This window comes from Corvus cornix, chromosome 4 (genome assembly GCF_000738735.6).
Source record: "Corvus cornix cornix isolate S_Up_H32 chromosome 4, ASM73873v5, whole genome shotgun sequence".
NCBI lineage: Eukaryota > Metazoa > Chordata > Aves > Passeriformes > Corvidae > Corvus > Corvus cornix.
The window spans coordinates 36,246,408-36,262,249 of NC_046334.1; the positions used below are offsets into that span (position 1 = coordinate 36,246,408).

General features: G+C 38.6%; 1 protein-coding gene across 1 annotated transcript in view; it reads left to right on the forward strand.

Moving 5' to 3' along the window:
* Positions 1–14,282, forward strand: part of GALNT7 (polypeptide N-acetylgalactosaminyltransferase 7) — a 71,792-nt gene extending 57,510 nt beyond the window's left edge. Inside the window, 6 exon segments of the mRNA XM_039551171.1 lie at positions 1,322–1,439; positions 3,313–3,435; positions 5,502–5,720; positions 7,855–7,953; positions 9,214–9,342; positions 12,046–14,282. Coding sequence (XP_039407105.1) covers positions 1,322–1,439; positions 3,313–3,435; positions 5,502–5,720; positions 7,855–7,953; positions 9,214–9,342; positions 12,046–12,183 — 826 coding nt within the window. The 3' untranslated portion in view covers positions 12,184–14,282.
* Positions 14,283–15,842: the final 1,560 nt, after the last annotated feature.

Genomic DNA, 15,842 nt, shown 5'->3' on the forward strand with positions numbered 1-15,842 from the left:
TAGTTAGAATCGTTCTGCAAAAATGCTCTGTCGTGCTTTAACCCCAGCCCACAGCCAAGCACCACGCAGCTGCTTGCTTGTGCCCCCACCAGTTGGATTGGAGAGAAAATCAGAAGGGTAAAAAGCTGGAAAACTCAGGAGTTGAGATAAAGACATTTTAATCAGAAAAGCAAAAGCCACACACACAGACAAAGCAAAACAAGGAATGAATTCACTGCTTCCCACAGGCAGGCAGGTGTTCAGCCATCTCCAGGAGAGCAGGGCCCCATCACATGTAATGGTGACTTGGGAAGACAAATGCCATCATTCCAAACATTCCCCCTTCTTCCCCAAACTTTCATGTATTGAGCATGATGCCATATGATCTGGAATATCCCTTTGGTCAGTTTGGGTCACCTGTTCTGGCTGTGTCCCCTCCCAACCTCCCGTGCACCCCCAGTCTCCTCCCCAGCATGGCAGTGTGAAAGGGAGAAAAGGCCTTGGCTCTGTGTTAGCCCTGCTCAGCAATAACAGAAACATCTCTGTGTTATCAGCCCTGTGTTCAGCACAAATCCAAAACACAGCCCCATACCAGCCACTGGGAAGAAAATTAACTCCACCCCGGCCAAAACCAGCACACGCTCTAATCCAATCCACAGCATCTTTTTGACATATTAAAACTTGCTAATTGAATCATGTCATATGGGAAGGGATTTACAAAGTCATTAAAACAAAAAGGGTAAAAAAGAATACTAAACCAAAATGGAAACCTTGTACTACTTTATCTAGGCCCTCTTTAAAATTTTACTGAGTATAACGTAAAGTGTCTCCTATGGCAATAGTCTAAAAAGAGCTAGAAGATTAGAAAGCTGGAAAAAGTCTGTTCCTTGTTTAATAGACAATATGTTTCAATGTGGCAGCTCCTCAGAACATAAACCTGTTTGCAGTTTCATGTTATCTCAAAAACTAGAACAACTTTTAAGAGAGAAACATCTCACCACACTGATTCTCATCTTGTTCTTTATTGTTTTAACAGAAGGATGTTGACTGGCTGAATGGAAAATTCGGACCCAGATTTTCTATCATCAAATTCGTTAATTAAATAAATTAATTTTTGAAGAAAACCCACAACATAACAAAAACTGTGACTTCAGTAAAAATTATATAGATGCCACTTCAGAAAATTGCTGCAAGCTGATGACAAAGCTTTATGATTTTTCAGTGTATTGCCATTTACCTGATCTTTACTGTATGTTAACAGAATTGCTTTCTTAGCTAATGCTTTCTCTGAGTGCTGTTGTATCCCTTTGGCAGAATGAGTTACACTGTCTTCCTCTTTCAGGTCGCCTGCAATGGCTGGTGGATTGTTTGCCATTGAACGTGATTTCTTCTTTGAACTGGGTCTCTATGATCCAGGGCTTCAAATCTGGGGTGGTGAAAATTTTGAAATTTCCTACAAGGTAACACCAATATTTGAAAACTAATATAATTTCATAGATTTTTTTTTTCCTGTAAATACCTCTGTTTGGAGTTTAGACCTCTTCCCCATGGAGCCCAGGTGAGAGATGACGTGACAGAAATGTGTCTCCCCAGTGTTTCCTTGTGGCCTTTGGGACAGAAGTGTTCAGGGAGGTGGCCTCGTGCTGAGACACAAATGATGCATAATCTAGATTTTGTAAATGGTTTGGGATTGCACCCCTGACTGCCCAAATATCTAGTATGAAACCAGACTGGCAGATATGATGGGAGGAAATGGAAGGTTCTCATAGTGATATAGAAAAATGTTGTTTCTAATGAAAGCAATGATAGAGAACAAGTAGTCTTCAGTTTATGCATGTGTGCTTGGAAAGTATATAATGGTGCAACAAAAAGTAATTTGCTTCCTCCCTGCCATTTTTATGAGTGAAAAATTATATACTTTTCAGAATTTCAAGAACTTCTTTACAAGAGAAGCCTTCATAATTGAAATACTAACTGCATAATTCATAATCACTGAGGAGGACTTTATTTTCACTGCTAGGCATGTGCATGCTCTTCAGTTTGCAGGAAACTAAGATGATCATCATTGGCTTATTGTAGCTTCAGTATTTGTAATGCCACAAGTGGCAGACAGCAGGAATCGGTCCCAATTAACAGACAAAAGTGAAGATGTCTAATATCCTCAGCAGCAATCTGTGAAATCGTAGCTGGATTTTACAAAAAGTACATTCAGAGCTCCCTTAGTTACTCTTGCCCTTCATGAGTTAGAGGAAAGCTCTGAGTGCACTTGCTCAGCTGGAAATCCATATGCAAAGGGTAGTTATTGAGGATGTTACGCACACGGGGCCTTTATCCATGTAATTCTCCATCTTAGATCAAAATCAGGATTGAAATTACTTACAGTAGTTCTGTAACTGAAATGCTTGTTGTGTAGAGACCTACAAACTGGTTCCATGTCGGTCACAACCAATCTTCAGAAGAACTAAACATTTATCAGCCTTGCTTGCTGACTCCTAGATAGCAAATAAAATTAATGCCTTGCATATCTGAGGAGGGTTTTTTGATTAAACTTAACAAAATTAATATCATGATGCAATAAGGAAAATAATATATTCTGCCCATCTTTCCTTATACTGTAAATCATATTTTTGATCTGGAATTTGGACTAATTTGAAACATTCCCAAAGTTAGCCTAAATTTGGATTTGATGCTACCATTAAATTTCTCCAAACTATGAGCAACTAAATTCTGATTTAATATGTTTTCTTTTCCCCATTAAGGAATTATCCAAAGATATGTGGGAGGGAGGGAATTTCGGAATGGTAATATATTTTACCCTTTTTTTTATTTTCGGCTACTATAGTCAAATAAATATCTGTTTCTACTTCGAGCAATGGGTTACCTAAGACATCCTTATCTCCTACTAATCTTTATTAAGAAAAACCTAAATGCGAATGGGCATCTAGCCAAAACCCATCTTCGTGATGGCATGTGAACTACTTTAATAAAATCAAAATATCATTAATTCTGTCATAATAAAAATTACCCAGATTTTGTGCACTCGTTCTTTACTGTTGTTCTAAAATAGTGATGGAATGAGATGCCCAACTTTTTAAAAAGCTTCTTAAAAAATTATTTTAGTTGAGTAACTTCCTGGCTGAGTTGAAGGTGTATTCAGTATACCTTTAATTTCAAAGACCTATTTTCTTTATGCTTACATCTGAAGCAAAAAATACGTAAATATATGATAGTCAGTAAGGTACGAAATGTAGCTGACATTTCTTCCATAATTTATTATGTCTGTCTTAAATTTCTGTGCATATATATTAATAATACCTTTGTACTAACTTGTAGATCTGGCAGTGTGGGGGAAAACTGCTTTTTGTTCCCTGTTCTCGTGTTGGACACATCTATCGTCTCCAGGGCTGGCAAGGAAATCCACCCCCTGTGTACGTTGGGTCTTCTCCTACACTAAAGGTACAGTTTTGAAGCAACCTTGAAGGTGGTTTTTGATTTCAGATAAGAACAGTTTTAGATAAATTTGTTTAAATTATCAGTAACAATTTAGAGGGGACTTCATCCAAAGCTATTTAGGATCTACAGCTCAGCTGATCATCCCCACAGGAGAGAAATCTTTGTGCTAATCCCACTGTTATTAAGAGAAGAGAATCCTGAAACCCATCTTCTGGCTCTAAAGCATTAAATCTAAAGCCTTAGATCATACCCCACTATCTTTGAGGTACAAGTCCATTTCCTGTTACTTAATGTCAGCACCTCAAGTCTTTGCTGCACTGTGCCCAAGTAAGTATGAACAACTCTAGTAACTATAGCACGGTCCTGCAGATGAACATCATGGGCTTGAAATCCCCCTTAATTTTGATGAAGATGGGCATGATCCTAGGCCAAGTTAGTGAATTCTGTAATCTAGCATCTCTCACACTTTTGTGTCTGCATTTTTTAGTTAAGGAGTAGTAAATGACACCTGGGAAGATGGCATGCTCTGCACTACATCATAAGGGTTGGTAACTCCTCAGATACACTGCAGGTTCTAGAAGTGTTACTCAAGCCCCAAGATTAAAATTAGACATCAGTTCCAGAAAAGAAATGAGCCAGCTCTCTATAAGAGAGAATTTAAATCAAGAAAAACTGGTTTGTATCAGGTTCATCTACCAGCAGGAAGAGAGACAACCCTCCTACTAGGTTTTTCTATTGCCCAGTGTAAGCTTTCTCTTGTGCCCTGTTTTGGCATTGGTAGATCCCGTTCCTAAAGACCCAGCTCTTTGTAAATTCCAATCCCAGAGCAATCTTCCTAGACATCACAATCTATGACAATGACTACCTGTAGGGTTATAGAGTATAGCTTGGGCCAAGCTAGCAGTTAGTTCCAAAGGCAATATCCCAGCCTAGCTGAGTGGTAAAACACTAACCTGGCATACGCACCCCACACCCCCCCAAAAAAAAAGTCACTTATTAGTAACATGAATTGATTAACATTTTGATGAAACAAGGACTAGGACCAGTACAAGGGAGCCCAGGGGGACATATCTGGGAATAGAGACAGAGCAGTGTGCAATAGGATAGCAAATGTTACGTGTATTGCTCAGTGCAGGCAAGATGCTTGTTTGCCTCGTCTGAAATGGTAAAAACCATTTCAGTCTTCTGAAAAGCTGATCAAAAATATTTACTGCATATCTTAACACCTTACATGAGTCTTCTGGTCTGCTTACTGAAGGCAAAAGAACACTGCTGAGTGTTCTTAAATATTAAGTTACTTCTCTGTACAAGCCAGGATATAGAAATAGGTTTTTCCCCTCTTCAGGCACCCTCCTATCCTCACAGTAGATGTCATTTTTTTATAGCTTTGTTCAATTTATGCTGGATGTGGATTAAAGTAAAAGTCACAATAATTTGTGCCTTTAGTCAGATCTGTTAAGATTGTTACGCCACCAGGTCGTTAACACTGGAAGAATGGGACAAAGTGAGGTGTGCATCTAGATGTGTACAGGTAATACAGAGATAAGAGCCATGGAAGAGGATGAGAGGAAAGATGTGAGGGAGAGGCTTGTTACCAAGTGAGATATCCAGTTTTCCCCCTTCTCCAAATAGCTGACCCATTTAAGACTGGGTTTTTTCCCTGTTAGTGGACCAATGCATATCATTCTCTGCATTAAAAAACTGTAGAAGGTGAATAGAAACCATGAATCACCATTCTGGTAGCAACAAATGAATGCAACATTTTATTGCACCCATAACTGAAAAGACTTTATTTTCAAATAAAGAGTCTCTAACCTTAGAAAAGACTTTGCACTCTCATTAAGCAGCCCAGTTTAATTTGCTGGCTTCAGTCCTAAACTGTCATTTGAAAATAATATTCACGTGTCTTGTATAGTCTAGTGATAGTGAAAATAATTAGTGCTATATAGTAGTCGCATGCTGTCACTTTTTAAGAGGATAAATCCTTAAATTTCTGTTACTAACAAGGAGTTGCTTCTGGCCTGTTTATGTGTGCTTTGAGGTGGCAGCAGTGTTTTTATTCTTCACAGAACTATGTCAGAGTTATAGAAGTGTGGTGGGACGAATACAAAGATTACTTCTATGCCAGCCGGCCAGAGACAAAGGCACTACCCTATGGAGATATATCCGAGCTGAAAAAATTCCGTGAAGATCACAACTGCAAAAGTTTTAAGTGGTTTATGGAAGAAATAGCATATGATATAACTTCATATTATCCCTTACCACCCAAAAACGTGGACTGGGGAGAGGTAGGTACAGCACATAACTCCTATGTATTTTAGGAGCTTTTTTTAAAAAATTGTGAATTCAAAAGGAAGCAATTATTACTTGACATGTGGCTATTTGATTACTTCTATACTAAATGACATGATACTAACCAGAGAGCTATAATGATATAACCCCGGGAAAAAAATTGTATCTAACTTTTGACTTTTTAGATTAGTTCCACAGGTCCTTGAAGGATTATTTTTCTAGCCCTGTCCAAAGCACTTTTTTCCATAATTGGAATTTAGGTTTTCTCGAAAGAAAAAAGTATGTATCCTGCCTGTAGGAGTATTGGTGAAGATTAACAGGTGAAAATATCAAGTGAAGGCCTAGAGAAGAGATCCCAAAATCTGGGTGGAGAACATTCTGCCTGCGTTTGCTAGACTGGGATGTACTCATATATGCCCAGCCTCAGTGAATCCCTTATTTGTGTGTAATAATTTGATATGATTCTGTAACCATCGTTTCCAGCATTAGTGCATATAAGTATGACTTCACTAAAATAAGAATGTGGTTACAAATGTGGCACTTTGAGTGGTTGACAGAGAGAGTTGGCATATCACAGATGAGTGCAGGACACCTCACTGAACTCTGCCTGTCTCCTTCTGGCATTTAGCCTACACCATGGACAGCACTTACTGCAGGTCTCCTGCCTGCGTTCAGATTTTTTTTCCCCCCTCTGTGATTGGTTCCAGCCTTGCCCTTGTCTCTCCTATTAATTTCACTTTTGCAGATTGTTGAGGCAAAATCAGAAAATCTTATTGCTAGCTGAGGAGACCTCCTGTGTCCCACCCAATTTAGCAACCTTCTTTCCCAAGATGCGATGGATATAATCTGTGGCTTTGTAACTTTAAAAGTGCATTAGAAAATACAGATCTATGCTGTCTCCTATCACCAAGAAAGTGCCATCTCTTAATTTCTTAGGAGAATTAGTGATACAGAGCATGTTCCCGGTGAAAGGGGGTACATATAATCATTTATCTGAGGGACCAGGTGAACAATGCCACCTTGATTTCTCACCTAATAGCTAGCACAAAGCATCAGCTACTATATGAGCCTTAGACCTCCTCTGGAATCTACATAAAGGGTTTGGCAGGTACACTATATATTACTATTCACCAAGGTGAAAGCGTCTGAAGAGCATAAAATAATACTGGCAACCTTGCAGGAAATCATCCACGATAAAAGCAAGTGGGTCTGGTGAAGCAACAGGAAATTTCTAAGTTCAGAGACTTCCCTGAAGTTTTCTTCAACTCTTCTTCACAGGCTGCTAGTTATCTTACATCTGAGAAATCTTGTTCCCCCTCCCCCCATTTGTAGCACCACACTGATTGCGTTGCCAAACTATAGGGTATAAAAGTACGGGGTTTGTCTTCCCTAACACTCCCTGGAAGAGTCTAAGCTTAGTCCTCCAGACTTTATATACCATTACAAAGAGGAAAGAGGCTCTGGCAAAGAAAATAAGTCTGGAAAAAATGTTATTTGTGTCATAAAGTCTTTGTAAAGCTTGTTGGCTCTTCTGAGAAGGGAGTGAGATAATCAGCACTTGAGACATACTTTATGACAGGGCTTCTGTTCTTTATCCCTGTGCATGTGTCTGCCCCTCATCAATTTTTTTTTTTTTCTGTGTAATTGCTGCTGCAGAAGGTCCATCTGAGCAGCTGGGTCAGTGGGCTGTGCCTGGCTGTGGGTAATTACTGCTGTGCATAACTTCTCTGCAGCTCATTTCTCTTCATCCACAAGATGAGAGCAACTTAGCTGAGCTCCTGAGCTTGTTTGTGAAGATCTGGGAGATGGAACATGCTCTGATAGGAGATTGAATACATTAAAATACTTGAAAGTCCTATATTTTGCTGTTATTAATTTGGAATTGAGCTTTGCAACTCTAGCTTTATGAGCATACTCTGACTCATGGAAGAGCCTGCAAATTAGCATGGGGAGGTTGAAGCTCCATCTCCCGGAACAGATAACATCAGTATTTAAATTTCATACACAGGTTTGTCTAATCTTTCTGTCAGATACCTGTTTCTGGTTTGAGAGATAAGTGAGAATTTTCTGAGCTCCTTAGCACTTATTTTTCCCTTGAGACTAACTTAGAGTGCATAACCTGTTTTCCAGATTAGAGGCTTTGAAACCTCTTACTGCATCGACAGCATGGGGCACACCAACGGTGGCTTTGTTGAGCTTGGGCCGTGCCACAGAATGGGAGGAAATCAGGTAAGGAGCTTGGAGGCAAGCCTGAAGGAGGATTCCTTGCTACAGATTGATAACAGGCAGGTTTTCTGTTCAGCCTGTACATGAAGTCACCTAGGTGCCAGCTACAATGGTGGGAAATTAGGGTTTTCCGTAAGCATACTGACATTGCTAAAGTACAGCAGTCTGAAAATACCATATCAAACATAAATGGTATGGAATGAAATGCAAATTCATAATCTGTTCTTCAGAGAAACAGGTACATGAAGAAGCAAGAGTATCACTGCCTTAGAATAACTTCATCTCTCAGCATTGCTCCTGATTCACCACTTACCTTTACTTAATAATTAATCCTTACTCACTTTGAATCAATTATTTCACAAAGTTGTTTTGCTCTAAGTATAAAACACTTTCATGCAGTAACTCATCTCCCACCACATGAGAGAAGAAACTGAACAGAAGTTTGTCTCTGCTTCATTTACAAATTAGATGTATTAGATGGTTGCAATCCAGGCTTTTATTGCGTTTGACCTGTATCTTCACAAACCTACCCACTCTACCACACAAACATGCTGTTTTGTCTTTGTAGCTTCTTTTCTGGTTGGGAATTTTTTCAGAATTTAAAGTCCTTATTTAAGCCAATGTAAACTTAAATCAGGCAGTCATTGCAACTGTAAAATTACATGTAGGATGATGTTTTCTGAAATCCTACGTGCATTAGCTCTTAGTAGCCCCTGGAGATGTCTCTTTTATTCTGATATTTAATGAAAAGGTTACCTAAACTACTTTTTCTGCACACGATACACAAAAAACCCTGTAGCAATTATTCTGTAAGAAGTAGCTAGGATAATCTTTTGGTATCTGGATGCATTAGACTGATTTCCTCCATGGATAAAATGCCAAAGTTTTAGTGTCTTCACATGAAATTACTGTCCAGGACCAAAGACTTGCTATCAGACTTTTATAAAGATAATGGATTGTTCAGCCATCAAATCATACAAAGGTTTGTAATCAAACACTTTCAGAAGTCTCCTGAATCCCTTGGCCATTTTTTGTCTTTCTGGTGAAGTTTCTTCATCTTCTAAGTCCTACAGGAAAGTTATCCATTAAATTTAGTATTGTGATAGTAATTGTGTTATGCAAAATAAAGAACCCTCCTGAAAGACAGGTGTAATAAAACCAGAAAATGTTTTGAATGTTGCAGTTTTGTTGTATTTTCAGTGCTTCTAAAATGCTCATTGAGTCAACTGTTATAAAAATGTTTGGGGTTTTTTTTTCTGTTAGCTTTTCCGAATCAATGAAGCCAATCAACTCATGCAGTACGATCAGTGCTTAACTAAAGGATCAGATGGATCCAAAATTATGATTACCCACTGTAATCAGAATGAATACAAGGAGTGGCAGTTCTTCAAGGTATGCAACAGATATATGGAAGAAAATAGATTTTTAGATTTCATACTGGTTTTTTGCACCTTTTAAAAATTGTTTTGTGTATATCTGAAATTAAAGATCTATGACAAGGTTAACTGAATCTAGTAGAGTAAATTGCTAATGGCAGATTCTCAGAAATACATGCTTGCTAGAAAAACTTCCTCTAGTGAAGGATGCTTCTGTGTAGCAGTTCTAGTTGCTGTTTTCTGTAGCAAAATCTTTAAGAAAAATCCCATGAGGCTACATATGTTGCCACAGGTATGTTACGAGTTAGCACTTGTCTCAGAGGAAGCAGAGAGCGTGTCCACGACCAGTGACAGAGTTTATAAAATCTTTTAGTGCCATCACCCTCTCTGCTTGTATGCTCTGTATCAAGAAAGTTTCTTTATCTCATATATGCTGTGAGAAGATGGCTTAAATGCTGGAGTGCATTTAGAAGCTAGGGTCAGTATTAGGTCTAATTTTGGGCAGTCTAAATTGAAGTGTTTCTCTGTTTAAAGACAGAAGATATTTTTAAGCCTACATAGAGTCCGGTAAAAGTAAGATTACTCTGCCTCTCTGTGTTGTCTTTGTCTTCTTCAGTATTTCATTTCCTGTTCATTAGCCATTTTCTGATAACAATAACATGCTCTGTTCTTCATCCTGGGTGTGGTGCTGTTATAATGCTATTGCAAAATCTGTAAATTTTTAATAAGGACTTGGCTGATATACATGTGAGGGCTGCTGCAGTGTATTTAGTCATTACATCTGTAAGTCCTCTATTCATAGAAGTTTTGTGTTACTTTAAAAAATGTCTGAGTTTCTATTTCTGTTTGTCTCCTAAAAAAGTGAGACTGAATAGTCTAGGGGTGATGTTATCCTTGGATATAGCCACACATAACTTGGTTCTACATCTAAAAAACTATTCTGTGTCAATTTTTATTCAGCCTATCTAGCACATTGCGTATTTATTAATTCATTTGCTGGTTATCTGGATTCTTTGTTGTTTGTCTGAAATATGCAGGCACAGTTGAGTGCAGTGAAATCTGGTTGTTATCCTTTAAGCCACTCCACATTTTCTGGTGTTTGCATAGAGCTAGGAAATAACAGGTACCATAATACCATTTTCACCCAGCTCAGCTTCCTTGTTCTGGATAGACAGACGAATTTCTTTAAACCTGAAATGTAAAAATCAATAAGCAGTGGCAGATAAGTGCCAACTTCAGCTTTAATATTGGAATAATACATAGCAGTTTTTAACTCTCCAGCCATTCTAGTGTGTCCCAGCATGTTACTTGGCTTCTCTCTAAGAACTTCATTTATGCAAGATCTATTTCCTCTACACTAGTACCAGTTGTGTAATTGTTTGCTTATTACCTCAAGTTATAAGGAAGCCCAGTAAGCACAGTCGGGGCTGTAGAACAAAACACTGACTGGTTTCTAGAAGGGAAAAAAAGGGAGGGTGAGAATGAAAGGACCACCAAGGGTGTGTAGAAATTGGGCACACTGCTGTGCAGTACAGAGGGTATAACTGTTTCCCCTAATGATGAAGGTGTAAGGAATGAAACACGTATGGACTGCTGAAAAATGTTGTGGCCTTGTGTAAATTAAGGCTGCTAGGAGATTTTATCTGTTTGGTCAGTTGGTTGTCTCTGCAACAAACAGTGTGCCAGTTTGGTGAGTGTAACGTGCTGCTTGAGCACTGAGCAGTAGCAGGGCCTCAGTGCCTGTAAGCAAACGTTGAGAACAGGGCTGCTGGTGGTCTGCCTGTTGCTTTTGTTTAGACATCCATTTTTCTCTCCAGTTAGAGGACCTCCATATCTGGCCACACAGCAGGAGCCAGGTATTGATCTGAACCAACATTTGGCTGTGCACATGTGTGTGGGGGTGATGGAGAAGGTCCCGTGCTGAGGGTATCTGTGCGCACAGGGCAGGGCTGCAGAGCCCCAGCCCAGCCACAGTGCCATGGGCTTGCTTCTGCTCCCTTCCCCTCCACACTGGGTCCAATCAGTCAGTGAATCAGGGCTGCATCTGGCACACAGGGTCAGCAAGCAGGACGGGAGCCACAGGCCAAATGCAGGAGACTTGAGCATGGGAGCTTTCTGGGTTTGGAAGGAGCCAGATGTGCAAGCGTCAGCCTGAGTGTGCCTGACAGAATAGGTTTGCACTTTTTTAGGCAGACTCCTGTTGCTCCAGAAGCCAGACTTAACTCTCATATTCTTTATTCTTCCTTCTTCCAGCCAAACAGGGAGCCAAGTTAGTACTTTTTTACCTCTCTGTGGTTAATGTTGGTGTTGTGCAGCTGCTTTCTGTGAGGGCTTACTGGAGGAGAATCTGCCCAGCGAAGTCCTCATAGAGCTGTCCTCAAGAGTTAATCTTTTAGTTTGGTTACAGGATGCATGAAAAGGCTTAGAAGCATTTTAGATAGAGCTTTGCTAATTTTCTTAGCAGTTTGTTGCCTACAAGAAATGGGAGGCATCTCAAGGGGATCTACAAGAACCAAAGATTTCATATGAAGGCTGCAAAGTGCTAGGTTTAACAAATAGTAAAATGAGTATAGAAACGATCGGTTCTGGGACGCTGAAACCTGGTTTTTTAAAATAGCTATATTGTAGATGTAAAGAAAATGTTAAAAAAAACCCAAACAAACAAAAATAAACCCAACACAAAAACCCAACACATTTTCCTGGTGGTTTTGTCTTTCAGAATCTGCACAGATTTACTCACATTCCGTCAGGGAAGTGCTTGGATCGCTCCGAAGTCCTCCATCAAATTTTCATTTCAGAGTGTGACTCCAGTAAAACAACACAAAAATGGGAAATGAACAACATCCTTAGTGTGTAGACAGACAAAACCTACCTACTGACGCATTCATTTGTGCAGGACTGGAAATAGCCTGAAAACTGCTGCAGTTATTAACTTTGTACAGCTGTTAGCCTCCTGGCTTGGATGAAGGACATAAAGGAACTGTGATTATTACAATAACATTATCATCCGCAGTTAATGTTTACAGAACTGCTTTACCTTAAACTCTGTAGATGTTTACATCTTTTTGTTTCAAGATGTTGGTAAATTAATGTGCTGTTAGCTATGGTTCGTAGGAACATAGTTAAAAGCGTTGTCGTCTTCTTTGGGATTACACTCAGGGGTCTGAAGGCAGTTTTTTTACACACACTTGAAAAGGTTGGAGTAACCAGATTTTCATAGAACTTGGTGATTATCAACCTGTTGTATATTTTTATTTAATTTTACATCTTACTAAGCACTGCCACAGGTTATTAGCCAGGGTGGCCTTCTCTCACAGTCATGCTGCTTTTTTGGAAGATGAATTTCAACATATTTAGTGCCTCTTTCATTTCTCTCTTTCACAAGGAAAGCATTTGTTGGAAATTTACAGCGGGTTGTTCTGAGCTGTCACCAGGGGTAGGGACCAACTGTACCACCCTATGTAATTACTGTGTTAACAAAGACAAATTTCTATTGCCAGTTTGGCTGCTCTACTTCGACTGAATGCTTGGTACAGTGGAAGGAAGACTGTCGAGGTTAGTGCTAATGAGGTACAATTTGATGGAGATAAGCACCCTCAGAAATCCAGTTAATTTATAAGCACTAACTTGCTTATTTAAACCATGCCTTATATAAAAATAATTAAAATAAACAACAACAAAAAAGCTGCACTATTATGTAAAACTTGGAAAGAATCAAATACTTCATCTATATTGCAATTTTGAATGGAAATCACTTAGTTTTAATCAAAACTAAAGCTTTTAATTAGGAAAAAACATCCAGCTTCCTAACACATCTGTGTAATTTGTCACAAGGACATCTGTCAGCCAGTTTGGATGTCAGATTTAGATTCAAAAGGAGAAATGGAAATCCTGAAACCACACTTGTTCCTACTAATTTTCTTCTTATTTCTGTCATTTGCAACTTCTCCAGAGGGATTACAAACACAAAAAACCAACTGCTTGGTGCTATAGTGTACAGAGTAGAATGTGAAGAAGTTGTTTCTAAAAATGTTCTGGAAAGGAGTTGGTGCAAACTCCCTTAGGAATATAAATATTTACTCTGAATGAATAGAGAGATGGAGGGAAAACGACTTATCCTCACTTCCTTTGTTCAGATTTTGTGACTTAAATGTTGACATCAGTGTACTGATTTAATAACAGTTATCCCTATAACTTGTCACACAATTAGGTATGACTAAGTACTTCCCTGGAGTCTAGAATAGCATTGCATGCAGCTCCCATTGATGTTAACATGGGTTATGTATCATAGTTGGTGACAGAGTTTGATCTTTATAGGGCTGTCTGCACTGATCTATTAGTTTGGCATCTTTCCTAGTTTCTTTACACTTCTCATCTATCCTTTCAGAGCTATGAAAAACAGAAAATAAAGGAGGGAGAAACTGGAAAAAAAAAAAAAGAAAAAGGTTTTGTACCGGTACTTGTTCCTTGTGTGTGCGAAAACTGACTCCATTTGTGTGTTGGGTAGATTAATTTAATCATACAACTATGCATAAGAGAAAGAATGGTGGCACATCAACTGTGCGGGTGTGCGTTTGAAATGGGTATTATGTGCAATTCATTGAAAGCTGATGCTGTGTGTGGATATGAATCTGTATGTGAGACTGAAACCTTACAAAACATGAGATCATAAGAAGCTGTTGCTGTAATGACTTTTTCCTACTATAGCCAGCTTGGAAAAAAATAATTCCCATATTCTTGCTTTGTAAGTTGATGATAATATCACTATGCATTTCTACATATTTTATAAATTTGATTTATGCAGATTTTGATACACTGTATGTTTCTGTAGAAATTGTATAAATCTTTAAAAAATTTATTAGGGATAAATCTGGGAAACCTATGTATATCTTACTCATGGGTTGCTTGTTTTTTAGGTGAAGTAAATAAAATATTTGAATTTTTTGTTTTACTATACTTTTACAGAGTAAAAATGGATTATTATCTTTATAGAAACCCCTTATCTCAAAATCTAGACAACTTCAATGTTACAAACTTACAAATATTAAAAGTGGTTTATTTTAGGTTTTATCTAGGTACCTTTTGCTGCATTTGTGGGGACTCAGGTTTTTTTCCAGTGAAATAAAAAATTTAATTCCCACTGAGAACTGTCACATGGACATATTTGGATTTTTGTATCACCTGCCCTGATATAATTAGGTGGATTTAATATGCTCATAGGAAATGAACTTGAGAGTAGAACCAAAGGTCAGGACTAGTTTGTAGTGTTTTTACTGTACCTTAATTCATTTGTTTCCACCAAGATACATGTTTCAATCAAACTTTATTTTTTCCTGAGGAGGTTCCTTAGCAAAGGAGTATTAATTACAATCAGGGCATGAAAGACACAAGTTCTAATAGCAAACTTTAGTGCTGAAATCTGCTGGGCTTTTTTTACAAATGGAATTCTTGCTTCCCAGCGATATCTGTCAGTGCATTTTTGTGTATTCAGTTTTCAAAAGGCTCTTTTGACAAAACCCTGGATTGATAGCACAGGCAAATTATGTAGGCAACACCCTTTTATGTATGGAAACAGGGACCAATAGGAAGGAGGGGATGTCTTTCTTTATCAGCAGAGATCCTGGCACCAGGAGAACCTACAGCAGACTTTGGGCAGTACCAAAGACACTGTCCCCACTGATGGCATCCTAGAATCAATGCATTCTCTTTCCCTAATGCCAGCCAATCTCCTTTACTACTGTCTGCTTCTTCCATACCATTTGCCTCCAAACTGCAGTCCCTAAAGCCAAAAATTATCAACTTGCTGCTCTAAAACTAGATCAAGAAACTTGATCTTGAGATCTATTACACCATGCCAGAGATGTTAAAATTTTATGCTTATCTCTGATCTGTGAGCCTTCTCACAAGAAACAGCAAAACGTACCACTGCCCGTAAAAACACAAAAGGTGCTTTGGTAGATTTTGATGTCTATAAAGCACAATTTTCCTTTTACTTTAAAAAACATCAAATTGTGCAAGACTCTATGGAGGCAAAGTAATAAGGGGAGTTTAAGAACATGAAGAAGAAATTATCTACACCATTGAACACAAACTTTGTTTCTGTAAAAGCATTTATTGTTTATTCCCTGCTGGTGAGCTTAGATCCATCAATTGTAATAGGTGAAAAGAAATTACTCAAGGGAAAACAAATTGGCAGTGTTTCTGTTTCTGGTTGTTCTCACTGCTATGAAAGGCATGAGAATACTAGCTCTTGCTGTGTTCCGAAATCTTATCATGCTTACTTCTATGAGAATAATCCTGGAGAAATGTCAGTGGTTATCTTCCAGGCTAATATGTACTTTCAGGGAACATCAGAAGTGGTTGCCAGCATGTGGTCCTCTGGCTGTTGACTTTACTTACCCTGCAAGCCTACTCTGAACTCCTGCAGTGTTGGAATAGTAAATTGTGTAGCTTGGTTGGGACTGTATAAAAGAACTCTCTATGTAGAACAAATCTAGTTAGAAAAAGTGATAGGCT